Genomic DNA, 26,961 nt, shown 5'->3' with positions numbered 1-26,961 from the left:
CTCCCGGGCAGGAGGCGCCGCGGCTGGCGGCCTCCGAGGACAGATGGCCTGGCCTGGAGCCAGCCGGATCCCTGCGTGTCCGGCCTTCTGGTCAGCGTCGCTTGTGCCACTTCTGCCTGGCTTGGTAAATTCCCACAGGGTTGCTGGTGTCCCGGAGTGTGGGCTCAGGGTCGGGGCTGCTGCCCCAGTCACTCGTCCCTGGGGTGAGGCCTTGGGGACGACGACGCAGTGTCTGGCACATGGTATTAGGGTTCGATGCTGCAGGGGGCTGAGGTGCCTTGGGCCACACGTTCAACCCAGCAGGCTGGCGTGAGTGTGCCGGCCGCCGGCCACCAAGTGCTTGTTCCTCATCGGTGGGAAGAACGCCCGGCCCCCTTGAAGGGAAGGCGGACGCTCAGAGTGCGGGCGGACGCCTGGCTTCCTCTGTGGGCTCAGGAAGTTCGCAGTGTTCCGAAGCCTGCCCCGTGGGTGTAGCGGAGCCGGGCCCTGAGACCTGTGCCGTCCCACGCCAGACGGAGCCCGTGCCATCTGTGCTCCGTGTCCCCCAGGCTGCGCGGCCAGGACCCGGACACTTGACTCAAGGGGAGAATGCTGACTTTCTAAAAAATTTATTTTTTTATTTGAAGGTTACAGAGAGAGAAGGAGAGACAGACAGGGAGCGAGAGAGAGAGAGAGAGAGAGAGAGAGAGAGAGGTCTTCCATCTGCTGGTTCACTCCCCAGTTGGCCACAATGGCTGGAGCTGGGCTGATCTGAAGCCAGGAGCTTCTTCCAGGTCTCCCACGTGGGTGCAGGGGCCCAAGCACTTGGGCCATCCTCTACTGCTTTCCCAGGCCACAGCAGAGAGCTGGATCAGAAGTGGAGCAGCCGGGTCTTGACCCGGCGCCCATGTGGGATGCCGGCACTGCAGGCGGCGGCTTTACCTGGCACACCAGAACGCCAGCCCCCAGTGATGTCGCGCCCCCAGCACGCACAGCCTCCCGGGGCTGACACGGGAGCTGCACGTCTGTGGGTTTACAGCAGTGCAGGCCCTCCCAGCGCTACGTGTCTGCTCAGCGCCTGGCCCGCTGCCCCTCACTCACACCGGGGAGGTAGGTGATCAGTCCCGTCTCAGGGAGGAAGTCGGGAACGCCTGGGAAAGAGTGACTTCTCCAGGCCCTGGGCTGCGCCTGGAACCCCAGCCCGTACCTCCACCCTCCCACGGCAGCCCGTGTGTGCCGCTGTGCACGTGTGTGAGAGTGGTCGGAGCTGGTGGGAGAAGCTGGGGCGCAGGTGGGGTGGCAGGATCGCCCCAGTCCTGCCCCCCGAGCCTCGGTGCTGAAGAGCTGCAGCAGTCGTGGGGATGCCTAAGGCACCGGGGAAGGGAGGTGCCTGCTCCCCCCACCCCCGGCTCCACCCCAGACCCCTGACCCCAGCCTGGCCAGTGGCGCTGTTTAAGGCAAGCCGCTGAAACCGTCCGTGTCTCACTTTCCTGTGTTGGAAGGGGGCTGACGATACCTCTGTGCGCCCTCCTGTGGGATCCTGGAGGACAGGAAGTGCGGTGGGGGGGGCCGCCGGACAGGTGCACGGGGAGTGAGTGCCAAGTGGCGACAGTTTGGCTTTGGGAGATGACCTCATTCTGGTGGTGGAGGGTGGGGGAGCCTCGGAGTGTGTGGCCAGCCTGCCGGCGGAGCTGTCACCCCAGTGGTGGGGCAGGCGTCGAGGACCAAGCCTGGCCCGCAGCAGACGCCCCGTGGGCAGGGCTCTTGCACACTGCCTCCCTCCCCTTCTCCCCGGGGGCCCTGGGAGCCAGGCGTGTTTGGTGGCATGTCTGCTGCTGGGCTCCCATGAACGGGCCTGCCAGCCACGGCCGGGGGTCCCTGTGCCATGAGGCTGTCGCGAAGGGCGTCTGGATGGCCCCTGCTCACTGCCCGCGTCGGGTGCGAGGCTGAACACCGAGCCCGGTTTGCTCGGCTGCCCGGTTTTGCGTGATTCCCCCCGTGAACTTGCCAGTGCCGATGTGTGGCGGCATCTGGAGGTGAAGCCCTGAGCAAGGGAGCGCTCAGCTCCCGAGGAGACGTCCGGCGGCCTCCGTGTCTCCCGGCTTTGTCTGGAGGTCACGGGGAGGGGAGGGGCCAAAGACTTGGTTCAGATGGGGACCAGCAGGTGGCTCCGCCTGGAGAAGAGAGAGTGGACGGACGCCGCGGGGGCAGCGCCAGCGCCCTGGGAGGTGTCCGCGTGGAACCTTCCAGACCTTTCACTGCCACCCCCAGCAGTGAACCCTGCGTGGTACACGAAGGAGAGCAGAGCCTGGGGAGGAGGCCCCCGGCCCCCACCTCGCCACCAAGCCCCTTGCCTCCACCTCAGCCCCCACCTCACCACCAGGCCCCCGGCCCCCACCTCAGCCCCCACCTCGCCGCCAAGCCCCCGGCCCCCACCTCAGCCCCCACCTCGCCGCCAAGCCCCCGGCCCCCACCTCAGCCCCCACCTCGCCGCCAAGGCCCCCGGCCCCCACCTCAGCCCCCACCTCGCCGCCAAGCCCCCGGCCCCCACCTCAGCCCCCACCTCGCCGCCAAGCCCCCGGCCCCCACCTCAGCCCCCACCTCGCCGCCAAGGCCCCCGGCCCCCACCTCAGCCCCCACCTCGCCGCCAAGGCCCCCGGTCCCCACCTCAACCCCGACCTCGCCGCCAAGCCCCCGGCCCACACCTCAGCCCCCACCTCACCGCCAAGGCCCCCGGCCCACACCTCAGCCCCCACCTCGCCGCCAAGGCCCCCAGTCCCCACCTCAACCCCCACCTCGCCACCAGGCCCCCGGCCCCCACCTCAGCCCCCACCTCACCACCAAGGCCCCCGGCCCCCACCTCAGCCCCCACCTCGCCGCCAAGCCCCCGGCCCCCACCTCAGCCCCCACCTCACCACCAAGGCCCCGGCCCACACCTCGCCACCAAGGTCGCCGGCCCCCACCTCAGCCCCCACCTCGCCGCCAAGCCCCCAGCCCCCACCTCAGCCCCCACCTCGCCACCAAGCCCCCGGCCCACACCTCGCCACCAAGGTCCCCGGCCCCCACCTCAGCCCCCACCTCGCCGCCAAGCCCCCAGCCCCCACCTCAGCCCCCACCTCACCGCCAAGCCCCCGGCCCACACCTCGCCACCAAGGTCCCCAGCCCCCACCTCAGCCCCCACCTCGCCGCCAAGGCCCCCGGTCCCCACCTCAACCCTGACCTCGCCACCAAGGCCCCCGGCCCCCACCTCGCCACCAAGGTCCCCAGCCCCCACCTCAGCCCCCACCTCGCCGCCAAGGCCCCCGGTCCCCACCTCAACCCTGACCTCGCCACCAAGGCCCCCGGCCCCCACCTCGCCACCAAGGTCCCCAGCCCACACCTCAGCCCCCACCTCGCCGCCAAGCCCCCGGCCCACACCTCGCCACCAAGGTCCCCGGCCCCCACCTCAGCCCCCACCTCGCCACCAAGCCCCCGGCCCCCACCTCAGCCCCCACCTCACCACCAAGGCCCCCGGCCCACACCTCAACCCCGACCTCGCCACCAAGCCCCCGGCCCCCACCTCAGCCCCCACCTCACCACCAAGGCCCCCGGCCCACACCTCAACCCCGACCTCGCCACCAAGGCCCCCGGCCCCTACCTCGCCACCAAGGTCCCCGGCCCACACCTCAGCCCCCACCTCGCCACCAAGGCCCCCGGCCCACACCTCACCACCAAGGTCCCCGGCCCACACCTCAACCCCGACCTCGCCACCAAGGCCCCCGGCCCCCACCTCGCCACCAAGGTCCCCAGCCCACACCTCAGCCCCCACCTCGCCGCCAAGCCCCCGGCCCCTATCTCGCCACCAAGGTCCCCGGCCCCTACCTCACCACCAAGGCCCCCGGCCCCCACCTCAACCCCCACCTCGCCACCAAGCCCCCGGCCCCCACCTCAACCCCCACCTCGCCACCAAGGTCCCCAGCCCACACCTCGGCCCCCACCTCGCCACCAAGGCCCCCGGCCCCCACCTCAGCCCCCACCTCGCTGCCAAGGCCCCCGGCCCCCACCTCAGCCCCCACCTCGCCGCCAAGCCCCCGGCCCCCACCTCAGCCCCCACCTCACCACCAAGGCCCCTGGCCCACACCTCAGCCCCCACCTCGCCACCAAGGCCCCCGGCCCACACCTCAACCCCGACCTCGCCGCCAAGGCCCCCGGCCCACACCTCAGCCCCCACCTCGCCACCAGGCCCCCGGCCCCCACCTCAGCCCCCACCTCGCCGCCAAGCCCCCGGCCCCCACCTCAGCCCCCACCTCACCACCAAGGCCCCTGGCCCACACCTCAGCCCCCACCTCGCCGCCAAGGCCCCCGGCCCCCACCTCAGCCCCCACCTCGCCACCAGGCCCCCGGCCCCCACCTCAGCCCCCACCTCGCCGCCAAGCCCCCGGCCCCCACCTCAACCCCGACCTCGCCATCAAGGTCCCCAGCCCCCACCTCAGCCCCCACCTCGCCGCCAAGCCCCCGGCCCCCACCTCAGCCCCCACCTCGCCGCCGAGGCCCCCGGCCCCCACCTCAGCCCCCACCTCACCACCAAGGCCCCCGGCCCACACCTCAGCCCCCACCTCGCCACCAAGGCCCCCGGCCCCCACCTCAACCCCGACCTCGCCACCAAGGCCCCCGGCCCCCACCTCGCCACCAAGGTCCCCGGCCCCCACCTCAGCCCCCACCTCGCCGCCAAGCCCCCGGTCCCCACCTCAACCCCCACCTCGCCACCAAGCCCCCGGCCCCCACCTCAACCCCCACCTCGCCACCAAGCCCCCGGCCCCCACCTCAGCCCCCACCTCGCCGCCAAGGCCCCCGTCCCCCACCTCAGCCCCCACCTCGCCGCCAAGGCCCCCGTCCCCCACCTCAGCCCCCACCTCGCCACCAAGCCCCCAGTCCCCACCTCAACCCCCACCTCGCCACCAAGCCCCCGGCCCCCACCTCAGCCCCCACCTCACCACCAAGGCCCCCGGCCCCCACCTCAGCCCCCACCTCACCACCAAGGCCCCCAGCCCCCACCTCAGCCCCCACCTCGCCACCAAGGCCCCGGCCCCCACCTCGCCACCAAGGTCCCTGGCCCCCACCTCACCACCACAGCCCCCGGCCCCCGCCTTGCCACCACGGCCCCCACCTTACCACCACAGCCCCCGGCCCCCGCCTCGCCACCTCGGCCCCCCACCTTACCACCACAGCCCCCGGCGCTCGCCTTGCCACCATGGCCCCCACCTTGCCATCATGGCCTGAAGCCCCCACCTTGCCACCTCGGCCCCCCGCCTCACCACCACAGCCCCCGGCCCCCGCCTCGCCACCTCGGCCCCCACCTCACCACCACAGCCCCGCTGGTCCTGGAGTGGATCTGCTCTGCAAGGCCTCGGCGGGGGGTGGGGGCTGCAGGACCCCAGGCCCTGGCTCTCTGCCTGGGGGCCAGGGTTTGTTGTGTTGTGTTTCTAGTTTCTAACCGGCTGTGGGATCGATGCCTTTACGGGATAAGCAAGGATCCCTAAATTCATGAGCAGATGAATACCTGGGAAAAATGAAGCCAGAGACAGACACGAGATGCCGTGTTTCCGTTCCTGGTGCGAGGACAGGTGTGCCGAGACCGTGTGGGTGCAGGCGGCAGGCGGAGGCCCCCTGGAGCCGGCCTCCGGGACCGGTGCCCGGGCAGCGCCAGCCAGCACCCTGCTCAGGTTTGTGCCACGGCCCCCTCTGGTTTTCGCGTTGGGCCCGTGTCTCCTTGTGCACAGCGGGGCGGTAAAGCGACACAGGATTCAGAGTGCACGGGCGCATCCTGCGGTCCACGGCGCCCGACCCCTGCCCTCCCCGACCGCCGCTCGTGGGAGGCTCCTGCCGCGTGAGGCGGCGTCCCCTCACATCTGCCCTGCAGCAGTGAGCTCAGCCGCTCGCGGGCGTGAGCCTGGCGCTGCCCTTGGCCGTGGGACTGAGTCCATGCCTGGGGTGCACATGCGCCCGCCGGGCCAGACTAGAACCTGCAGGGTGGGGCTGCGTGCCCAGCAGGTGGCAGCAGGCAGGGAGCCTGGGTGATGCTGGCGCACGTGAAGTCCCCGCGTCCTCCTGCCCACGGCCGGATCTCCTGCCGGGGGCTCCCACGTGGACGCCTGTGCTGCGATCTCTGGTCTCCAGACCGTTTGTTCCCCTGTGTCGTCAGTGCCGCCGCGGGCTGTCACTCAGGTGCCCACGTGGGACTCCTCCCTTCCCCCACTGTCGGTGGCGTACTCCTCACTGACAGGTGCGCTTCCTGTGAGGCTGCCGTGTCTGACCATGGGGCGGGGCGTCCCCGAGGTGGACAGGGCGCGTGGTCCGTGATCCAGGGTAGCGCTCGCTCACGGCGGGCTGGTGGTGATGCCAGCCGATGCCGTCATGGGGTGCTGAGTGTGCCAGCGTTCTACACGCGTCACCAAGGACTTGGCAGTGCTGAACACAGTCCGTGAGGCGGCCGAGGCTCCCACCTCTGTCTGGCTCCATCCCAGGCCCTGCTGGAGCTTCCTCTCCGTGGCCCGGGGCTCTGTGTAGCCAGCAGGAGCAATGGTCATCGGTCCAGGGAGGCTGTGGCCCGCCTGGGGGACAGGACTGCCCGTGGGTTCTGGGGGACGCGGCGAATGGGAACCGTTGCCCCTTGCTTGCATTTCCGGCTTCCACCTGTGCCTGCTCCATAGTTTTTCTGTTTAGATCACGTACACAGATCGGTTTCATTTCTCCCTGCTGGGCCCTTGTCCAGAGCCTGCTGTGCCGTGGCCATGAGAGGGTGGTTGTGTGCAGGTGGGGCAGGGGCTGCCCCAGGACCCCTGAGGAAAGGTGGAGCCGGGCCGGCTGCTCTGGGGTCCTGCCCGGGGGAGGAGGCAGACCAGCTGCTGAAACAGGGTGCTGGGTGGGCCTCGCTCATGGTCAGAGCCTAGCACGCGGCCTGTGCTCGGGGAGGGGGGGCGATGGCGGGGCGGTGGCTGCCTGCCCAGCCGGCAGACGGCGTGGAGGAAATGGCCCGGGAGCCGAGCTGTGATGGAAGGAAGACAGCGCGTGACAGGTCTCGCGCACGGAAGCCAGACAAGGCTGGATGTAGGACACTGAAGCTCCGACGGTGCCCATGGGGACGTCGGCCCCCCGTGCCGTGGAGAAGACAGCCCAGACACGTGCTCGCGCAGAGCCGGCTCCGTTCTCAGCCCTCGCAAGGGCGGTGCGGCGCTGGCCCTGCGGTGTGGGGACGGTCCCCGTCTGAGTACATGTGTGTTCTTACGTGTGCATGTGTATTGTGTGTGTGTGTTCCACTAGTACATGTGTGTGTGTTCTACATGTATGTGTGTGTGTGTTCTGCATGTACGTGTGTGTGTGTGTGTGTGTAATGGAGACCTCGCAGGATCTCACAGTACCCTCGCCGGCCCTTCCCTCTGGGGCCAGGTCCCTGTTTGTGATGGATTCTGTCTGAGTACATGTGTGTTCTTACGTGTGCATGTGTATTGTGTATGTGTGTGTTCTACATGTGTGTGTGTGTTCTGCATGTACGTGTGTGTGTGTGTGTGTGGAATGGAGACCTCGCAGGATCTCACAGTACCCTCGCCGGCCCTTCCCTCTGGGGCCAGGTCCCTGTTTGTGATGGATTCTGTCTGAGTACATGTGTGTTCTTACGTGTGCATGTGTATTGTGTGTGTGTGTTCTACATGTACATGTGTATGTGTGTGTTCTACATGTACGTGTGTGTGTTTGTGTGTGTGTAATGGAGACCTAGCAGGACCTCACAGTACCCTCGCTGGCCCTTCCCTCTGGGGCCAGGTCCCTGTTTGTGATGGATTCTGTCTGAGTACGTGTGTGTTCTTACGTGTGCATGTGTATTGTGTGTGTGTGTTCTGCATGTACGTGTGTGTGGAATGGGACCTCGCAGGATCTCACAGTACCCTCGCCGGCCCTTCCCTCTGGGGCCAGGTCCCTGTTTGTGATGGATTCTGTCTGAGTACGTGAGTGTTCTTACGTGTGCATGTGTATTGTGTGTGTGTGTTCTGCATGTACGTGTGTGTGTGTGTGTGTGTAATGGAGACCTCGCAGGATCTCACAGTACCCTCGCCGGCCCTTCCCTCTGGGGCCAGGTCCCTGTTTGTGATGGATTCTGTCTGAGTACATGTGTGTTCTTACGTGTGCATGTGTATTGTGTATGTGTGTGTTCTACATGTGTGTGTGTGTGTTCTGCATGTACGTGTGTGTGTGTGTGTGTGGAATGGAGACCTCGCAGGATCTCACAGTACCCTCGCCGGCCCTTCCCTCTGGGGCCAGGTCCCTGTTTGTGATGGATTCTGTCTGAGTACATGTGTGTTCTTACGTGTGCATGTGTATTGTGTGTGTGTGTTCTACATGTACATGTGTATGTGTGTGTTCTACATGTACGTGTGTGTGTTTGTGTGTGTGTAATGGAGACCTAGCAGGACCTCACAGTACCCTCGCCGGCCCTTCCCTCTGGGGCAGGTCCCTGTTTGTGATGGATTCTGTCTGAGTACGTGAGTGTTCTTACGTGTGCATGTGTATTGTGTGTGTGTGTGTTCTGCATGTACGTGTGTGTGTGTGTGTGTTCTACATGTACGTGTGTGTGGAATGGGACCTCGCAGGATCTCACAGTACCCTCGCCGGCCCTTCCCTCTGGGGCCAGGTCCCTGTTTGTGATGGATTCTGTCTGAGTACGTGTGTATTCTTACGTGTGCATGTGTATTGTGTGTGTGTGTGTGTGTAATGGAGACCTAGCAGGACCTCACAGTACCCTCGCCGGCCCTTTCCCTCTGGGCAGGGACCGGTTACCTGAGCCATACCCGCTGCTGGCAGGCAGCTGCAGTCGGAGCCGGAGGCGGGAATGGAACCCAGGCCCCCGACCCGTGGCGGGGCACCGGGCTGACACCCACTCCTGCTAAACATCTCACAGCGCACAGAGCCCCCGTCCAAGAATTAGCTGATGGACAATGTCAGCAGTGCTGAGGCTGGGGAAGCCTGCACCGTCCACTCATTGCTCATGAGTTTATTTTAAGGATTTATTTTTTTATTTGAAAGGCAGAGTGACAGAGAGAGAAGTCTTCCATCCACTGATTCACTCCCCAAATGGCCGAAACAGCCAGGGCTGGGCCTGGCGAAGCCTGAGACTCCTTTGTGGTCTCCCACATGGCTGCAGAGCCCCAAGCACTCAGGCCATCTTCTGCTGCTTTCCTAGGCCACAGCAGAGAGCTGGATCGGAAGTGGAGCAGCTGGGACTTGAACCGGCGCTCATCTGAGATGCAGGCATGGCAGGCAGTGGCTGCTGGGCCACAGAGCCAGCCCCTCATTTGTTAATTACAAAGCAGCTCCTGGATGCCAGCTCTAAGCAGAGTGCTGGACACGTCATGAAAAGAGCAGGTAGTGCTCTCGAAGGCCCAGGACTGGGGGGAGACAGGCGGGTGGGGTGTGTGTGCAGACAGCCCGTGCAGGGGTATGTGTGCAGACACGGCCCCATGCAGGGGGAGGTGTGCAGACACGGCCCCGTGCAGGGGGAGGTGTGCAGACACGGCCCCATGCAGGGGGAGGTGCAGAGACCCCGTGCAGGGGGAGGTGTGCAGACACGGCCCCGTGCAGGTGAAGGTGTGCAGAGACGGCCCCGTGCAGGGGGAGGTGTGCAGAGACCCTGTGCAGGGGGAGGTGTGCAGAGACCCCGTGCAGGTGGAGGTGTGCAGAGACGGCCCCATGCAGGGGGAGGTGTGCAGACACTGCTCCATGCAGGGGGAGGTGTGCAGAGACCCCGTGCAGGGGGAGGTGTGCAGAGACGGCCCCGTGCAGGGGGAGGTGTGCAGACACGGCCCCGTGCAGGTGAAGGTGTGCAGAGATGGCCCCGTGCAGGGGGAGGTGTGCAGAGACCCTGTGCAGGGGGAGGTGTGCAGAGACCCCGTGCAGGGGGAGGTGTGCAGAGACCCCGTGCAGGGGGAGGTGTGCAGAGACCCCATGCAGGGGGAGGTGTGCAGAGACCCCGTGCAGGGGGAGGTGTGCAGAGACCCCGTGCAGGGGGAGGTGTGCAGACACGGCCCCGTGCAGGTGAAGGTGTGCAGAGACGGCCCCGTGCAGGGGGAGGTGTGCAGAGACCCTGTGCAGGGGGAGGTGTGCAGAGACGGCCCCGTGCAGGTGGAGGTGTGCAGAGACGGCCCCATGCAGGGGGAGGTGTGCAGACACTGCTCCATGCAGGGGGAGGTGTGCAGAGACCCCGTGCAGGGGGAGGTGTGCAGAGACGGCCCCATGCAGGGGGAGGTGTGCAGAGACGGCCCCGTGCAGGTGGAGGTGTGCAGAGACGGCCCCATGCAGGGGGAGGTGTGCAGACACTGCTCCATGCAGGGGGAGGTGTGCAGAGACCCCGTGCAGGGGGAGGTGTGCAGAGACGGCCCCGTGCAGGTGGAGGTGTGCAGACACGGCCCCGTGCAGGTGAAGGTGTGCAGACACTGCTCCATGCAGGGGGAGGTGTGCAGAGACCCCGTGCAGGGGGAGGTGTGCAGAGACGGCCCCATGCAGGGGGAGGTGTGCAGTCACTGCTCCATGCAGGGGGAGGTGTGCAGAGACGGCCCCATGCAGGGGGAGGTGTGCAGAGACCCCGTGCAGGGGGAGGTGTGCAGAGAGGCAGCCCTGTGGGCGTGGTCAGCCCTAGCCCCTCACCCCTGCCTCACGTGCACTGGGGGTAATAGCAAATTTAGGGCAGTCTGTTGTGCGTCAGGTGCGTCTTGGGCTGCTGTGTGCTGGAGGCCCAGGGCCGTATGCATCCAGCAGTGTCAGAAGTGCCCAGGTGGACGGGGCTGGCCACTCGGTGCAGCTGCCCCAGATGGGAAGCAGGTGACCACCGGGGGGCACTGGCAAAGCCGTGGCCACCGAGTAGACTCCTTTTCCTCCCCTGTGTGTTCTGTCCGTCTGCTCTTCTTGGTGTTTCCCAGCGTGTCCTGGAATGCCTGATTTTGGCTATGGTGTGTTCGTTGGCAGGAGTTGCCTCGTTCTCGCGTCTGTCTGGCCCCTGTGTTTCTACGTCCAGCTGTCACACGGCCAGTGAGACCTTCTCTGGCCGTGCGGAGGCCATGAGCTTCCTCGCTGCTGGCCGTTTGCAGTGGTCTGACCCGGCCAGGAGGAGGCAGGCCCGGCGGGGGTGTGGCCGTTCCCGGCACGGCCTCGTACAGGCAGGCACTGTAGGCACCGCCAGGCGGGTGAACCGGGCACGGGCTCCCTGTCCTGGCCGTGTTCTCACTGCGTGGACGTGGGGTCTCTCGTCCTTTCTCACCGCGTGCACACGGGTCTCTCTGTCTCCCCGAGGGTCTCCTCTGAGCGCTCTTCCTGCTCCCGTGTCCCCTCTGCCTGACGGCTGCTCCTGGGCTGCTGCTCTGTGAACTGTCACGTTCACCCGTGGATGGGGGTCTCACTGCCACGAAGGCCACTGCCAATGGTCCACTTCCTGTGCCTCCCCCACTTCCTGCGCCTCCCCCACTCCCTGTGCCTCCCCCACTTCCTGCACCCCCCCTCACATTTCTAAAATTAATTAATGTGCTTGAAACAGTTACAGAGAGACAGAGACACAGATCTTCTATCCTGGTTTACCCCCCAAGTGGCTGTTGGCACCAAAGCCAGGAGCCAGGAGCTTCTTCCCGGGCTCCCACACAGGTGCAGGGGCCCAAGCACTTGGGAATCTTCCGATGCTTTGCCAGGCTCCTTAGCAGGGAGCTGGGTTGGAAATGGAGCAGCCAGGACTCAAACCAGCGCCCACATGGGATTCTGGCACCGCAGGGCCAGCCCCTCTCCTCACTTCAAAATTACATCCCAGTGGGCAAACACTCCAGCATGTGTGTCGCGTATCCGGCTCGGCAGTGGCAGGCGGCAGAGGCCTGGGAACGGGTGAGCGCCGAGGCCCAGCCCGCTGGTCCTGCTGCTTCTCCTTGCTGCCCAGAGAAGCTCAGCTCATTCCCTGCCCAGGAGCCCCGGCTTCTTCCACCACCCACAGGGCCTTCTCCCGGGTCCTCCCTGCCCCAGGTCCATCGCTCTTTGTGAGACCCTGGGCTAGGGCTTCGGCTGCCAGCTTGCTTTGGTGGGCCTGTGTTTGGAAGAGTGGCCTGGGCCAGTTGTCCACGGCCGGGAGGGGCTGTCTCCCTGGGAGAGACGCAGGAAACAAAGACGGGGTCAGGACGCCGCCCTCTGCCGCCCGTCCCCAGCGCCAGTCTCCGCTGTGTTCTCCCCTCCCGGGACGTCTCTGAGGCTCCTCTGGCACCTGCTGCCCACGCGCCCTGTGTGGGGCCCCGTCACAAATGTCGCAAGCCTCAGCAGCGTGGGGGCGGGGCAGCGTCCCTGCCGGCCGCTGGCACAGAGCCACCGTCACCGGAAGCGCTCGCCAGCTCTGTTAGGTAATTGGAGTTTGCATTCTCAGCTCCCAGCAGGAATCTCGCTCCAGCTGGGGGCACAACTCAGAAGGGGTTGTTCCCGTGCTGAGCCCTGGGTGGCTGCGCAGGTCACACGCGTGGCGGGAGGCAAGCGAGACACGTCTGCACCCCGAGTGTTTGTTCACGGGTGAATCGCCCCAGGCATGTCCTTCCCAAGGCCCGCAGTGAGCGTGGGCACAGTGGGACCCTGGGACCAGGCATTGTCTGTCCCAAGGCCCGCAGTGAGCGAGGGCACAGCGGGACCCCGGGGACCAGCGTGTCCGTCCCAAGGCCCGCAGTGAGCGTGGGCACAGTGGGACCCCGGGGACTAGGCGTGTCCTTCCCAAGGCCCGCAGTGAGCGTGGGCACAGTGGGATCCCGGGGACCAGGCGTGTCCTTCCCAAGGCCCGCAGTGAGCTTGGGCACAGTGGGATCCCGGGGACCAGGCGTGTCTGTCCCAAGGCCCGCAGTGAGCGTGGGCACAGTGGGACCCCGGGGACCAGGCGTGTCTGTCCCAAGGCCCGCAGTGAGCGTGGGCACAGTGGGGACCCTGGGGACCAGGCGTGTCTGTCCCAAGGCCGCAGTGAGCGTGGGCACAGTGGGACCCCTGGGGACCAAGCACGAGACGTGCCAAGCCGATGCCAGTGCCGGCTCCGCTCTGTGGTGGGCAGGCCAGCGTGTAGGGTGTGGGCGTGACTCAGCCCCTCCGCTGGGGCGGAACCGATGGACAAAGCTAGACCATGCTTGGGAAGCCTGGCCCGGATCAGATCCCACGGGCTGGTCTCTCTCCAGACACCCTGGTGGTGAGCCGGGGGAGGGTACCTGTGGGCGGCAGGGCTGACCCGCCCTCTGGGGCTGCAGTGTGGGCCTCAATGGGGAGCGTGCCGAGATGTGGGGCTCGGCCAGGGCCGCAGTCCGGGGCCCTGTCTGCCTGCCCCCTCCGGGTTGCCCAGGGGTCCTCACTGTGGGGCTGGGAGGGGCGGGCGTGCGTGGGCACCCTCTGCACGTCTTGGCAGGTCTGAGGGTGGCGAGATTGGGGCGAGCCGGGCCCGGGAGTCTGAAGGGTTGGACTGAAGCCGCTTGCCACGGGCTGCCTTGGCACTTGCGACGTTTCACAAGAAGGTGCCTCCGGGGGGGCCGTCTGCTGCTCCAACCCTGCACCCAGACCTCTGGGAGAGCGCCTGCCTGGAGAGACTTGCAGAAGGTCACGCAGAGATGCCAGGGACCCCCGGCCCCCGTGGCCGTTTGTGCTGCTGGAACCCAGCGCCTTCCCCTGGGTGATCTGCAGACAGCGTCCCTGGCACGTGGCTCTGAGGCCGGGAGCCCGGGAGCCCGGGAGCCCGGGAGCCGGGCGTCTGCTGAGACTCCAAGGTCCCTGCTGTCTTCTCGGCCTCCCCTCTGCTGGGAGAGCTGGCCCCGTGTGGGCTGCGACAGTGTCCCCTGCCCCATGTGTGGGCTGTGTCCCCAGTGTCCCCTGCCCCGTGTGTGGGCTGTGACAGTGTCCCCAGTGTCCCTGCCCCGGGTGTGGGGCTGTGTCCCCAGTGTCCCTGCCCCGTGTGTGGGCTGTGACAGTGTCCCCTGCCCCGTGTGTGGGCTGTGACAGTGTCCCTGCCCCGTGTGTGGGCTGCAACAGTGTCTCCTGCCCGTGTGTGGGCTGTGACAGTGTCCCCTGCCCCGTGTGTGGGCTGCAACAGTGTCTCCTGCCCGTGTGTGGGCTGTGACAGTGTCCCCTGCCCCGTGTGTGGGCTGTGACAGTGTCCCCTGCCCTGTGTGGGCTGCGACAGTGTCCCCTGCCCCGGGTGTGGGGCTGTGTCCCCAGTGTCCCTGCCCCGTGTGTGGGCTGTGACAGTGTCCCCTCAGCCCGTGTGTGGGCTGTGTCCCCAGTGTTCCCTCACTCCGTGTGTGGAGCTGTGTCCCCAGAGTCCCCTGCCCTGTGTGTGGGTGGTGGCTGTGTCCCCACGTCGGCAGCTCTGTGGCCAGGGGCTCCCGGGCCTGGACACGGGTGCAGCCTGGACGGCACTTGGACCACAGATAGGCTTCTTGAACCTGTGCTGTAGATCAAAAAGCAGTCCCAGCTGCCCCAGTTCTGACCCAGCTCCCTGTGATGGCCTGGGAAAGCAGCGGGGGAGGGCGTCTGGGTGCTTGGGCCCCTGCACCCACGTGGAGGCCAGGATGGAGCTCTGGGCTCCTGGCCTTGGCCTGGCCCAGCTCCGGTTGATGTGGCCACTCGGAGAGTGAACCAGTGCACGGGAGATCTTCCCCTGTCTCTCCCTCTTCCTCTCAGTCTTTCTTTCAAATAAATAAAAATAAGTTTTTTAAAAACAAAGCTGTGCGGGGTGTTTGAGCGACAGGCAGGCTGCTTCTCACGCGTGTGTCGCCCCGGCTCCCTGCCGCTTCCCGTCCCGGCCCCGTCTGCCGGCTGAGCCTCAGGTGCAGAGAAGGGGACGGCCGGGGCCCTGCCCAGGCCTCTTCCCGGCGCCCAGTCCAGAGCCGGTGCCTGGTGAGCGGACAGTGAGGACAGGGAGCGCAGGGCCGAGAACTCGGCCTCCAAACAGGACTTGATGAGTGACGTCTGTTCTTGTAAAGAGCGAACGTGACAGTGACATACCTAGCGGGGCGGCCGAAGCCCGGACCCGACGGACCCCAGAGCCACGGGGAGTTTGAGGATCCCGGAGTGCTCCCGCCCCTCACCGTCCCAAGCCTGTAGGCACTGCTGGCCAAGTTGTCCGAAAACCTTCACGAACACAGAACCCTGCACCCCAGAATGTCCTGTCCCTGTATTTGTGGCTGCTGGAAGCGTCCGTGCGGCCTCATGGGAGTGGGAAACCATGGCTCACCCCGGCACGGACGGCACTCAGCACAGACACGGCTCCACCTCTTGCAGGGAGGAAGCCACGCGCAGCGCGGTTTCTCCTCCTGCAGACCTGCGCCAGCGTGCGTCCTCTGTGCACAGGGGCCCCGTGTGTAAAGGCAGGGACACAAGGCTGAAGCCAGAACCGCTGTGGCTGCTGACCTGTGACGCCCGGGTCCATCCGAGCAGCGCCCACCTGCCCCGGGGCCCAGAGCCGCCTCTGCTTCCACAGGAGACGCTCCAGCCCCCTTCGCCGCTGGAGAACGGAACGCCGAGCAGGGGTCACCTACGAGCCGGGCTAGGCCAGCTCACGCCCAGTGTTGAGCTTCCGGGCGCACGGCCACTCCTGCCTTGGGGAGTCTGGGCACTGACCGCTGCCGCCTGCCCCCCGGCAGGGTCAGTGACTGGCCCAGAGCACAGGGGTGAGCAGTGGCCCCTCTGTAACCTCTCAGGCGGCTCGGGGCTGTGCAGAGGACACAGGTCATCGTGCGTGTGTCCAGACCAGCAGGGGTGACCCCACGTGTGCTGTGGGCTCCACGTAACAGGCGTGTGCAGGTGTGGGTTCACCGAGAGTGACAGGTGTGCCACACGCATGCATCGCTGTTCCTGTGGGCCACTGCATGGTGGGCTGAGCAGGGGTGTGCAGTCTGTGTGCAGCCTGCGTGGTGACCCCACGCATCGACAGCGGTGCTGGAAACGCCCACCGTTTAAAGCGAACTGTCGGAGATTTCACGTGGAAAGGAAACAGAGAAGCAAAGATAGAATTTTCATTTTATTTACGTGTATTTACTGCTTACGAATTAATCGTAATTATTCACTTACTTGAAAGGCACATTGTAGAGAGAGAGATGTGTCCACTGGTTCACTCCCCAAGTGGCTGCAACCGTCGGGGCTGGGCCAGGCTGAAGCCAGGAGCCAGGAGCCTGGAACCCCATCCAGGTCTCCCACGTGGCCACCTGCTGCTGCTTTCCCGGCCGCGTTAGCAGAGAGCTGGGCCGGAAGTGGAGCAGCCGGGACTGAACCTGTGCTCACGTGGGATGCCAGCGATGCAAGCAGCTCAGCCGGTTGTGCCAAACACCGCCCCAGGAGGCTTTCTCTAGGCTCCTCTTCCTCGCTGGGCTTCCACAAGTTCCCGTGGGAGAGAGTTCCAAGCTGAGGGTCCAGGGACTCCTGACCCAGACCTCGTGTAACCCCCCAGGCCCCAGCTCTGCCTGGGGGCTGAAGTCTGGCCCACGCCCTCCACTCACCCGCGTCTGCCTTGAGCACATGCGTTTTCAGTCCAAACAGCCGGCAAGGTGGGCACCCGGCTAAGGTCCGGGAGTGCAGGGCTGAGTTCAGCTCACCTACGCCTCTTTCCTTCCACCAGAGCGAGCCAGGGACTACCTGCACAAGACCGGGAGGTTCATTGTCATCGGCGGCATCGTCTCCCCCGTGCACGACTCCTATGGAAAACAGGTGGGTCCCTGCCCTCGCGCCGTGGCGGTCAGACACGGGGGACAGTGCCGCGTGGATGCTGGGCCACCTGGGGCAGCCTCCCCTGGAGTGCTGGAGAAAACAGCCAACTTAAACCTCATCCCCTACCCCTCTCCCATCCCAGAAAAGCCAGGCGCTGTCTGTCCTTCCGTCCCTCCCAGGACTCCAGACAGCCTGCCCCAGCCCAGAGACAGGCGCGCTTGCTGGGCGAGGGCCCGGCGGAGCCCCCGACGGCTGCTGCCGGGCGATGCACCGGCTGGGCTGGGATGTTTCTCCCCCGTGCCCTGCGTCCTTCTCTGTCCCCCACCCCGCCCTGCCACACCTGTCCGGCTGCCCATGGGCAATAAGGGTTGTGGGGGTGTGTGGGCGCCTCCAGGCTTACTCTGTTGCCTCCCAGGGCCTCGTGTCGAGCCGGCACCGCCTCGTCATGTGTCAGCTGGCTGTCCAGAACTCCGACTGGATCAGGTAGGGCCGGGCCCCGGGGGCGAATCCAGCTCTGATCCGGGTGTCATGGCGGGGGAGGGGGCAGCGAGAGGCTTCAGCCCCCATGGCAGTGCTGGGCGACCTCCAGCGGCGGCCCAGGTGACTTTGGTTTTGAGCCAAGCCATGGGGCAGTGAAACTAAAGAAGGAAGCGCAGGGTTTTGTCTCCTTGGCTTCCCCAAGGTCACTGCGGGAAAGAAACACCTCCCACTCTGTCCCCACCGCCTCCTGCTGACCCCAGCGCTTTCTGGAAGGCTCCCTGGACACCTGGATCTGAGCTCAGACTCTCAGGATCCCCACTGACGGGATAGAAGAGTGGGTGCTGGGCTCACTGCCCTTTGTGGCAGCCGCAGCAGGTCCCAGCTGTGCCCTGGGCCTGCGCCTGCCCCTCCCCGGCTTGCCCCAGGACTGAAGCAGGCTCCTGGTCACCATGGGAACCCTTCTCCCCAGGGCTCCGGCCTGCAAACCTGCGTGACGAGACGATGGTTGCAAAAACGGGCACACCACGTGTGCCGCCTTATCCACTGCCTGGCAAAGCAAGCAGCCCCTAGGGGTGTCTGCAAAAGAGTGATGGGCAGCCAACCGCAGGAGGGGACAGAGGCGGTGGGCGGGACTGGGAGCCGCAAGGGGCGGGACAGAGATCCCTGCACACCTGTGTGCTGCTCCGGGTATGGGGCAGGTGCCTGTCCCAGCCCCTCATCCCCCAGAACATGGGGACAGAGCGGAGGCGGTGGGAGAGGAGGAGGCGGCTTTGCCCCCGGTGGGCAGCAGGGCCCCTGAGTGGGACTGCTCACTCCCAGGGCAGGCAGACACTGGGCAGGAGGCCGTCCCTGCTCCGACGAGCTTTGCAGACCCAGGCATAAGCCCTCTGCACTCCCTGCCTGCCCGGGGGGGCCCTGGCGCTCTGGGACGTGTGAGTGGCAGCTCTGGCCAGCAGGCCCCTGGCTCGGGGAGCCGTCCATCAGGGTCAGGGAGGAGCTGGGCTCGGGCTCATTAGCCGGAGCCTCAGGTGTATGCGTGCTGGTGGGGTGGACGGGGACGGCTCGAGGGCTAAGATGACCCCCGGTCAGCAGCCTGCTCGGCTGGCCTTGAAGCTGAGCATCCGTCTGGGGCTGGACTGTGCCGTGTCCCGGCCTCCTGCGCGTGGGGCTGCGCCTTCCAGTCTGAGCACCACGCCGGCGAAGCCCCAGGGCTCAGGGAGGCGGACGGGGCTGCTCCTCTGGGCCCGCAGCCGCCGGGTGAGGGGCCCGGCTGCTTCAGCCTTTATCACGGTCCCGTAGGGTCGTGGAAAAGCCCACTTTGCAGGTAAGACAGTGCCGCACACGTAACACCTGCCAAACGGGGGTGGGGGGGGTGGGCACTGCTGCCGAGCTTCCATCGCTCGGGTTGGGGAGGTGAGGCAGCGAGGGGCCACGTGGCTTCCCCAGAGCCCACGCGTGGATCGGCCTGACGGACGGCTGCCGACTCCGGTCACCTTACAGAGAAACCCGAGCCATGGGGGGGTGTTTCGGGCCAGGCATGGCTCAATGGCTGTCGCTCTCGCGGACTGGTGGGAGCCGCAGGGCCCCAGCCTGGGGTCTGTGGACAGGGACGGTGGGGGACGGTGGGGGATGGTGGGACTGAGCCAGGCCTCTCCCTGCCGCTAGGGTGGACCCCTGGGAGTGCTACCAGGACACCTGGCAGACCACCTGCAGCGTGCTGCAGCACCATCGAGACCTCATGAAGGTGAGCGGGGATGGGGCCGGGGCTGCTGGCCTGGCCAGCGGTGGGAGAAGCCCCCTGAGCGCCTGGGGACAGCAGTGCTCCCAGCCTCCCTCGCGGGCTGCGGCCCGGGGCCGGGCTGCGGGGACCCAGGGTGGCCACACGCCGGGCTCCGTGCCAGCCAGCAGCATGGCACTGGCCAGAGCAGAGAGCTCCGTACCCACCCGTCGGCTCCCACGGACAACCGTGGCGGTGGGCAGCAGACCCGGTTCAGCCCTGGTAGCCAGCCGCGGGGCGCTGTTGGTCCAGGGACTTCCGTGCCGCTGTTCTCACTGTCACGCGAGGGCCTCTCGCCGTTCTCCGTGGGCAGCAACCCTGAACTCACAGACAGCTTTATGTCAAACGGAGGGGAACTGTGGGACCCGGAACATGGGGTGGGGCGGAGCAGGGGAGTCAGGGCCACCTGCTGGTGACCTGCTCAGGTTCCCTGGACCACGGAAAGCCGGACTGGCCCGCGCCACAGAGCCCTCCAGGCAGCTGCTCCTCCCGGCCCCCAGGAGGCTGGGCAGGCTGAGCCCTGGTCTGTTCCTCCCCGGGCAGGCTGAGCCCTGGTCTCTGTTCCTCCCTGAGCAGGCTGAGCCCTGGTCTCTGTTCCTCCCCGGGCAGGCTGAGCCCTGGTCTCTGTTCCTCCCTGAGCAGGCTGAGCCCTGGTCTCTGTTCCTCCCCGGGCAGGCTGAGCCCTGGTCTCTGTTCCTCCCTGTGCAGGCTGAACCCTGGTCTCTGTTCCTCCCCGGGCAGGCTGAGCCCTGGTCTCTGTTCCTCCCTGGGCAGGCTGAGCCCTGGTCTCTGTTCCTCCCTGGACAGGCTGAGCCCTGGTCTGTTCCTCCCTGGGCATGCTGAGCCCTGGTCTGTTCCTCCCTGGACAGGCTGAGCCCTGGTCTGTTCCTCCCCGGGCAGGCTGAGCCCTGGTCTGTTCCTCCCCGGGCAGGCTGAGCCCTGGTCTGTTCCTCCCTGAGCAGGCTGAGCCCTGGTCTCTGTTCCTCCCCGGGCAGGCTGAGCCCTGGTCTCTGTTCCTCCCCGGGCAGGCTGAGCCCTGGTCTCTGTTCCTCCCTGTGCAGGCTGAACCCTGGTCTCTGTTCCTCCCCGGGCATGCTGAGCCCTGGTCTGTTCCTCCCTGGGCAGGCTGAGCCCTGGTCTGTTCCTCCCCGGGCAGGCTGAGCCCTGGTCTCTGTTCCTCCCTGTGCAGGCTGAACCCTGGTCTCTGTTCCTCCCCGGGCAGGCTGAGCTCTGGTCTGTTCCTCCCCGGACAGGCTGAGCCCTGGTCTGTTCCTCCCCGGGCAGGCTGAGCCCTGGTCTGTTCCTCCCCGGGCAGGCTGAGCCCTGGTCTGTTCCTCCCTGGACAGGCTGAGCCCTGGTCTGTTCCTCCCTGGGCAGGCTGAGCCCTGGTCTGTTCCTCCCCGGACAGGCTGAGCCCTGGTCTGTTCCTCCCCGGGCAGGCTGAGCCCTGGTCTCTGTTCCTCCCTGTGCAGGCTGAGCCCTGGTCTCTGTTCCTCCCCGGGCAGGCTGAGCCCTGGTCTCTGTTCCTCCCCGTGCAGGCTGAGCCCTGGTCTCTGTTCCTCCCCGGGCAGGCTGAGCCCTGGTCTCTGTTCCTCCCTGTGCAGGCTGAGCCCTGGTCTCTGTTCCTCCCCGGGCAGGCTGAGCCCTGGTCTGTTCCTCCCTGGACAGGCTGAGCCCTGGTCTCTGTTCCTCCCCGGGCAGGCTGAGCCCTGGTCTCTGTTCCTCCCCGTGCAGGCTGAGCCCTGGTCTCTGTTCCTCCCCGGGCAGGCTGAGCCCTGGTCTCTGTTCCTCCCTGTGCAGGCTGAGCCCTGGTCTCTGTTCCTCCCCGGGCAGGCTGAGCCCTGGTCTGTTCCTCCCTGGACAGGCTGAGCCCTGGTCTGTTCCTCCCTGTGCAGGCTGAGCCCTGGTCTGTTCCTCCCCGGGCAGGCTGAGCCCTGGTCTCTGTTCCTCCCTGTGCAGGCTGAGCCCTGGTCTCTGTTCCTCCCCGGGCAGGCTGAGCCCTGGTCTCTGTTCCTCCCTGTGCAGGCTGAGCCCTGGTCTCTGTTCCTCCCTGTGCAGGCTGAGCCCTGGTCTGTTCCTCCCCGGGCAGGCTGAGCCCTGGTCTCTGTTCCTCCCCGGGCAGGCTGAGCCCTGGTCTCTGTTCCTCCCTGTGCAGGCTGAGCCCTGGTCTCTGTTCCTCCCTGTGCAGGCTGAGCCCTGGTCTGTTCCTCCCTGGGCAGGCTGAGCCCTGGTCTCTGTTCCTCCCCGGGCAGGCTGAGCCCTGGTCTCTGTTCCTCCCTGTGCAGGCTGAGCCCTGGTCTCTGTTCCTCCCCGGGCAGGCTGAGCCCTGGTCTGTTCCTCCCTGGACAGGCTGAGCCCTGGTCTCTGTTCCTCCCCGGGCAGGCTGAGCCCTGGTCTCTGTTCCTCCCCGTGCAGGCTGAGCCCTGGTCTCTGTTCCTCCCCGGGCAGGCTGAGCCCTGGTCTCTGTTCCTCCCTGTGCAGGCTGAGCCCTGGTCTCTGTTCCTCCCCGGGCAGGCTGAGCCCTGGTCTGTTCCTCCCTGGACAGGCTGAGCCCTGGTCTGTTCCTCCCTGTGCAGGCTGAGCCCTGGTCTGTTCCTCCCCGGGCAGGCTGAGCCCTGGTCTCTGTTCCTCCCTGTGCAGGCTGAGCCCTGGTCTCTGTTCCTCCCCGGGCAGGCTGAGCCCTGGTCTCTGTTCCTCCCTGTGCAGGCTGAGCCCTGGTCTCTGTTCCTCCCTGTGCAGGCTGAGCCCTGGTCTGTTCCTCCCCGGGCAGGCTGAGCCCTGGTCTCTGTCACTGGGCATGCTGAGCCCTGGTCTGTTCCTCCCTGGGCAGGCTGAGCCCTGGTCTGTTCCTCCCCGGTCAGGCTGAGCCCTGGTCTCTGTCACTGGGCAGGCTGAGCCCTGGTCTCTGTCACTGGGCAGGCTGAGCCCTGGTCTGTTCCTCCCTGCTCCTCCCTCCCCTGTGCACCAGTTCTCAGCTCTGCGCCCTCCCGGTGGTCCACCCAGAGCAGCACAGTGACAGGAGGTCATGTTTGTCTGCCTTGAGCTCTGAGACGTGCAGCCCATCCAGGGGCAAGTCCACCCCCGCCCCTCACCACACAGCTCCGCTGGCTCTGCTTGCACTCCTGGGCCCGACGGCAGCCGCAGTGCCGGGGTTGGTGAGGCCCTGGCACGTCCCCAGCACGCAGGCCGCGGCCTCGCTGCCCTTCACGGCTCCCGCCCAGCCAGGTCTCTGAGCACGCTGTGTGCACCTGCTCGGCTGACCGGGCTGCAGTCAGGGTCAGTGCTGCTGGGCTCCCCAGCCGGGGCTCCGGGGGGGTGAGGCGGCCGTGCAAGGTCACACAGTTAGAACAGGGCCGGGCCGAGCCCCCACTGCGGCCCTGGGCCCCCAGGGCTGCCCAGTGAGCGCACAGTACAGCTGGGTCTGGAACCCACCGCAGGGCTCCCCTCCCCCTGCCTGGCTCCAGGCAGCCTCACCGTGAGGGACGAGCCGATGACCACTTCTAGGGTCTCGGCCGGTGACGCTGACCCGGCTCTTCCCTTGCGCAGCGGGTGACCGGCTGCATCCTGTCCAACGTCAGCACGCCCTCCATGACGCCTGTGATCGGGCAGCCGCAGCAGGAGACGCCCCAGCCCGCCTACCAGAACAGCAACGTGCCCGCCAAGCCCACGGCAGGTAGGCCCTGCCTCAGGAGCCCCTGGGGGCCCCGCCAAGCCACCCGAGCAGGGCTTGGGGGGGGCCGCAGGTTTGCATCCCAGATGAGGTGCTACTGGGAGCAGGTGTGGGAGCCCCTGCGCACGGCCGCAGAGGAAGCCGAATCCCGGGGCTCGGGGTGCGGACATCATCGCCTTACCTGGAGTGACACGGACAGAAGCCAGCGTCTCTCTGCCCCTTGAGGGTGGCACCCAAGGGTCTGGTCCAGGACCCCCACACTCTTAGCCCCTCCCAGGACCAGACCTGCCACTCACACTGAGCGAGACTGGGGCTGTGGCCTGACCGCTCAGTGTTGTGCGACATTCTGAGGGGTGGGTACCTCGTCCCACTTGACAGAAACCTGGGGTGGGGGGCTGCTGTTCCCGGTCAGTCCTGCTCAGCCCTGGCCGGCCACGAGGCCGAGACAGGTGCAGTGTTGTCACCGGGTCACTGGCGTGTTACGTAAACAGGGTGCAGCCCCCAGCAGCCGGCAGCTCAGAGCGTAGACAGTTGATGGGGACTGGAGCGTTGGTGGCCCAGCAGCGCAGGGGAGGTGGCCCAGGACGCACGCGGGGCAGAAACGCTCCCACTGAGGAGGTGGGGACGGCCACAGCACAGGGGCCCTCTAACCAGGCCCCGACCAGCCCACGGCACGCAGACTCCCTCGCAGTACCCGTGAGGCACTGGGAGAGCAGAGTACCCCGTGGGTGGGCAGTGGCTGTCACGGGGTCGGTCGTGGGTGCTTGGCCCGGAGTGCAGACTCTAGGTGCCCTGGGCGCCTGCACCTGGCACCCTCGGGTTTCTGTTCTCTCCCTGTCCTCTTTCCTCCTCCCTCCCCGGTACCCACCCCCGGCCCCTGCCGCACCCCGAGGGTCCCCTAGGGTCCCCAGCCTCCATCCCGGTCTCTGTTCTCTCCCACAGCCAAGATCCTGGGCAAGGTGGGCGAGAGCCTCAGCCGGATCTGCTGCGTGCGCCCGCCCGTGGAGCGCTTCACCTTCGTGGGTAAGGGCTGGGCCCTCCCCGCCGCCTCCTTCCCCCACCTTCCTGCCTGGAGGTCTCCGAGTGTCCCCAGAATTCACCCAGGGGCGGGGGCAGGAGGTGAGGAGCTCACCTGTGAGCCATGAACAGTGAGTGCCCTTAGGAGAGTGAGGCAGAGGGGAGGGGCCGGCGCAAGCCAGGAAGCAGACCACCCCCCACCCCACCCCCCAGCACTGGCTTGAGCTGTGGCTGCGGGACTGCGAGGCGGGAGTCCTGAGAAGCCCCCTGGTTTCTGGTGCTGTGCAGACGGGGCCTCTGGATACCGAGGGACCGTTCTCAGAGCTGCTGGTCACCTGTCTGTGGCGCCACTCAGTGCAGTGGGGGGCCAGAGGGAGGCCACCCCCAGCCGCAGGGCCACAGCCCTCCCTGCCCCTGGTGGGGGCAGAGGCCTGCCCCAGCTCAGGTCCCTGAGGTGCCTGCGCCCCTCTTGTCTCCACAGATGAGAACGCCAACCTGGGCACGGTGATGCGGTACGAGGAGATCGGTGAGTGGGCTGGCGGGGCCCGAGTCGCAGGCTGCAACCTTGGGAACCGAGTTCTTCCTTGGTGTCCGCTGACCTCGAGGCTGGCCTTTAGCTCCTCTGAGGCCAGGAAGCCGGGGTCTGTGCCGGCGGCGGGGTCAGGGTGGGGTGCAACCCTGGTGCTGCCCACGAACGGGACAGGGCGCCCCCTGCTGGCCTTCCCTGGAGTTTTCCTCTTGGCGTGGAGGACAGCTGGGGCTGGACGCACCTGAAGATCCAAGAGACAAACCCAAAAACTGAGAACGTTCCTAGGCTCAGAGTGGGTGAGAGGAGAAAATGGGGGCGCCATGGGCAGCCTGGGGCTGGAGTGGGGGTGCCCCGTGAGGTGGGCCTATGACCGTGGGGTTTGGGGTTTGGGCCTCCAGGGGAAGGCACCACGTCGTCTTTTTTTTTTTTTAAGATTCATTTATTTATTTGAAAGTCAGAGTTACACAGAGAGAAAGAGAGAGAGAGAGAGAGAGAGAGAGAGAGGTCCCCCATCACTGGTTCACTCCCCAGATGGCCGCAACAGCTGGAGCTGCCCTGATCCAGAGCCAGGAGCCAGGAGCTTCCTCTGGGTCTCCCACGTGGGTGCAGGTGCCCAAGAACTTGGGCCATCTTCTACTGCTATCCCAGGTCACAGCAGAGAGCTGGACAGGAAGTGCAGCAGCCGAGTCTCGAACCGGCGCGCACATGGGATGCTGCCACTGCAGATGGCGGCTTTACCCACTACACCACAGTGCCGGCCCCCACGCTCAGCCTTACACCCTGAGTGTCCCTGGTGGGCCTCCTGCCCGGGTCTGCGGCACGTTCACCCTGGCTTACTGGAACCATCCGTGAGGTTTCCAGCCTTGTTGCTGGAGTCGCCGCTGAACATTGTTAGGTTGGCTCACAGTCCCGCCAGTCGCAGGGGAATTGGAATTAAGAGATCAATTCAGGGGAGGACGTTGGGACACCGCATCCCATGCCCAGGGTGCCCGGTTTCCGCTTCCCTGCCAGCTCCCTGCTCACGCGCGCCCTGGGGGGCAGCAGTGATGGTGCAGGTGCCTGGGCCCTGAGCCAGTGGGAGACCTCTTGGAGCTCCTGGCTTCTGGCTTCTGCCCGGCACAGCCCTGGCTGACACCAGCATTTGTGGAGTGACAGCCAATGGAAAGTCAGTCTCTCTCTATCTCTGCCTTTCAAATAAGAATATTAATTTTAAAAAGACAAATTTATTTTGGCACCAAAATTTTTTGAGATCCCTGTGCAGTTAGTTCAGAACATGTTTTTTCCATGGACTTTTTGAGACATCTCGTATCAAAAACGAAGGTGGTGACGCTCGGGTCCTGCTGTCTGAGTCCACTGTCGCCACAGCCTCCGTCCACCAGCTCTGAGTGCCCCGGCCAGGCCGGGACCAGGGCAGGAGCACCAGCCCAGCCGACCTGTCAGGCCCTGGCTGTGGCCCGTGCCCTGGTCGCCAGGTGGACCGCAGAGCCTGGCTTTGCACGGCTGTGGTCCTGGGCGGGTGTGTGCAGGGAGAGGCTGACGCTGGGCAGGGTGACCTGGAAGGAGGCTGCCAGCTCCCGCCCTGGTCTCGGCACCGGTGGGACTCCCGTGGCCCTTTCGTGAGACGGTCCGGAGCAGGAGCGGCTTCCTCCCGCCCCTCAGCGTCTGTGACCTCATTTCCTGCTCCTAACTGAAGCTGCTGGCTCCCCAGGCGGCCCCAGGCCCCCAGGCCGGAGCTGGACCAGAGGTCCCTGCGCCCCCCAGTGGCCGCACGCGCCCTGCTCGGGCCGTGCTCTGACTCCTCTGCTCACACTGGCTGGTGGCAGAACAGGACTCGCGCAGGGCGCGGCTGCCCCGGGGCCGTGTCGCCGTGTCGGAGCCCGTGGGCCATCCTGGCGTCCTGGTCCCCTGGCAGGCAAGGGCAGAATGTGAGCAAGCTGATGGCCAGCGCATCCTGCAGCCACGGCTGCTCAGTGGGACTTTCAGGCAAACCCGCTCCCTCCCGGGGACCTGTTGGGAGCTCCCGTGGGCCGGGCAGCAGTCTCCCACACGGGCCCATCTGGGCTCCTGGGCACCAGCCCAGTTCTCCTCCGCACTGGTGCTCACCTGGGTGTTTCCCGGCAGCCCCACTGGTGCCCCCCACAGAGGCCTGTGTTGTCACCCACACAGTGTGCATGAGTGGCCACCGTACCGGGCCCTGGGGTCCCTGCCCACACACCGAGTGTCCTGAGCTGGCAGGGGCAGGCAGGAGCCCTGAGTCCTTAAGAACCTAGCTCTCCCCGGGGGCGGCTGCCGGCCACCTGCCTCAGAACCTTCCAGAAGCTCCTGTGGGGTCTGGCAAGTTCACAGCCCGGAAGTCCTGCTGTCCCTGAGCTGGCCTCGGTCCCACCGTGGAGTAGCTCCTCGGCTGTCTCGGAGACTCGGGGCTGTGGTGGCCACCGTCGCCAGGCTGGTGGCGAGCCCAGGGTGGGGCTGTCTCATGGTTCCACACAAGACGCCCGCAGCCATGTCCTCAGTATACGCCCTGCCCCCGATAGCCCCGGGGAAGAAAGGCTCAAATCCACGCCCTGCTCCCCACGGGTCAGCTCTGCCCGTTCTGCGCCTCGCTGGTAGCCTTGGGGTGGACATGGAGGGGGAGCGAGGGCTGCAGGGGGCAGCAGGTGCAGGATGAGCTGAGGAGGGGTCCGGCCTCGCCTCCCAGGCCGCTTGCTGAGGACCCCAACAAGCTGACCCCCAGGGCACTCTTGGTGGGGGTGGGGGTGGCTGCTGCCCACCACATGGGCACTGGGGATGGCAGCC

At 66.5% G+C, this 26,961-nt stretch overlaps 1 protein-coding gene across 1 annotated transcript in view; it reads left to right on the top strand.

Moving 5' to 3' along the window:
• The window catches only part of NMNAT2 (nicotinamide nucleotide adenylyltransferase 2), a 68,292-nt gene that overhangs the window by 25,389 nt on the left and 15,942 nt on the right, over positions 1 to 26,961 (top strand). Inside the window, exons 2-7 of the mRNA XM_062211226.1 lie at positions 16,604 to 16,692; positions 17,108 to 17,175; positions 18,838 to 18,916; positions 22,496 to 22,622; positions 23,562 to 23,642; positions 24,118 to 24,162. Of these exons, the coding sequence (XP_062067210.1) occupies positions 16,604 to 16,692; positions 17,108 to 17,175; positions 18,838 to 18,916; positions 22,496 to 22,622; positions 23,562 to 23,642; positions 24,118 to 24,162 (489 nt within the window). The remainder of the gene's footprint in view (positions 1 to 16,603; positions 16,693 to 17,107; positions 17,176 to 18,837; positions 18,917 to 22,495; positions 22,623 to 23,561; positions 23,643 to 24,117; positions 24,163 to 26,961) is intronic.

This window comes from Lepus europaeus, chromosome 14 (assembly GCF_033115175.1).
Source record: "Lepus europaeus isolate LE1 chromosome 14, mLepTim1.pri, whole genome shotgun sequence".
In the NCBI taxonomy this organism is placed as follows: Eukaryota; Metazoa; Chordata; class Mammalia; order Lagomorpha; family Leporidae; genus Lepus; species Lepus europaeus.
Note: the sequence above shows the minus strand (reverse complement) of the source record. Positions and strands in the feature narration are given on the sequence as shown.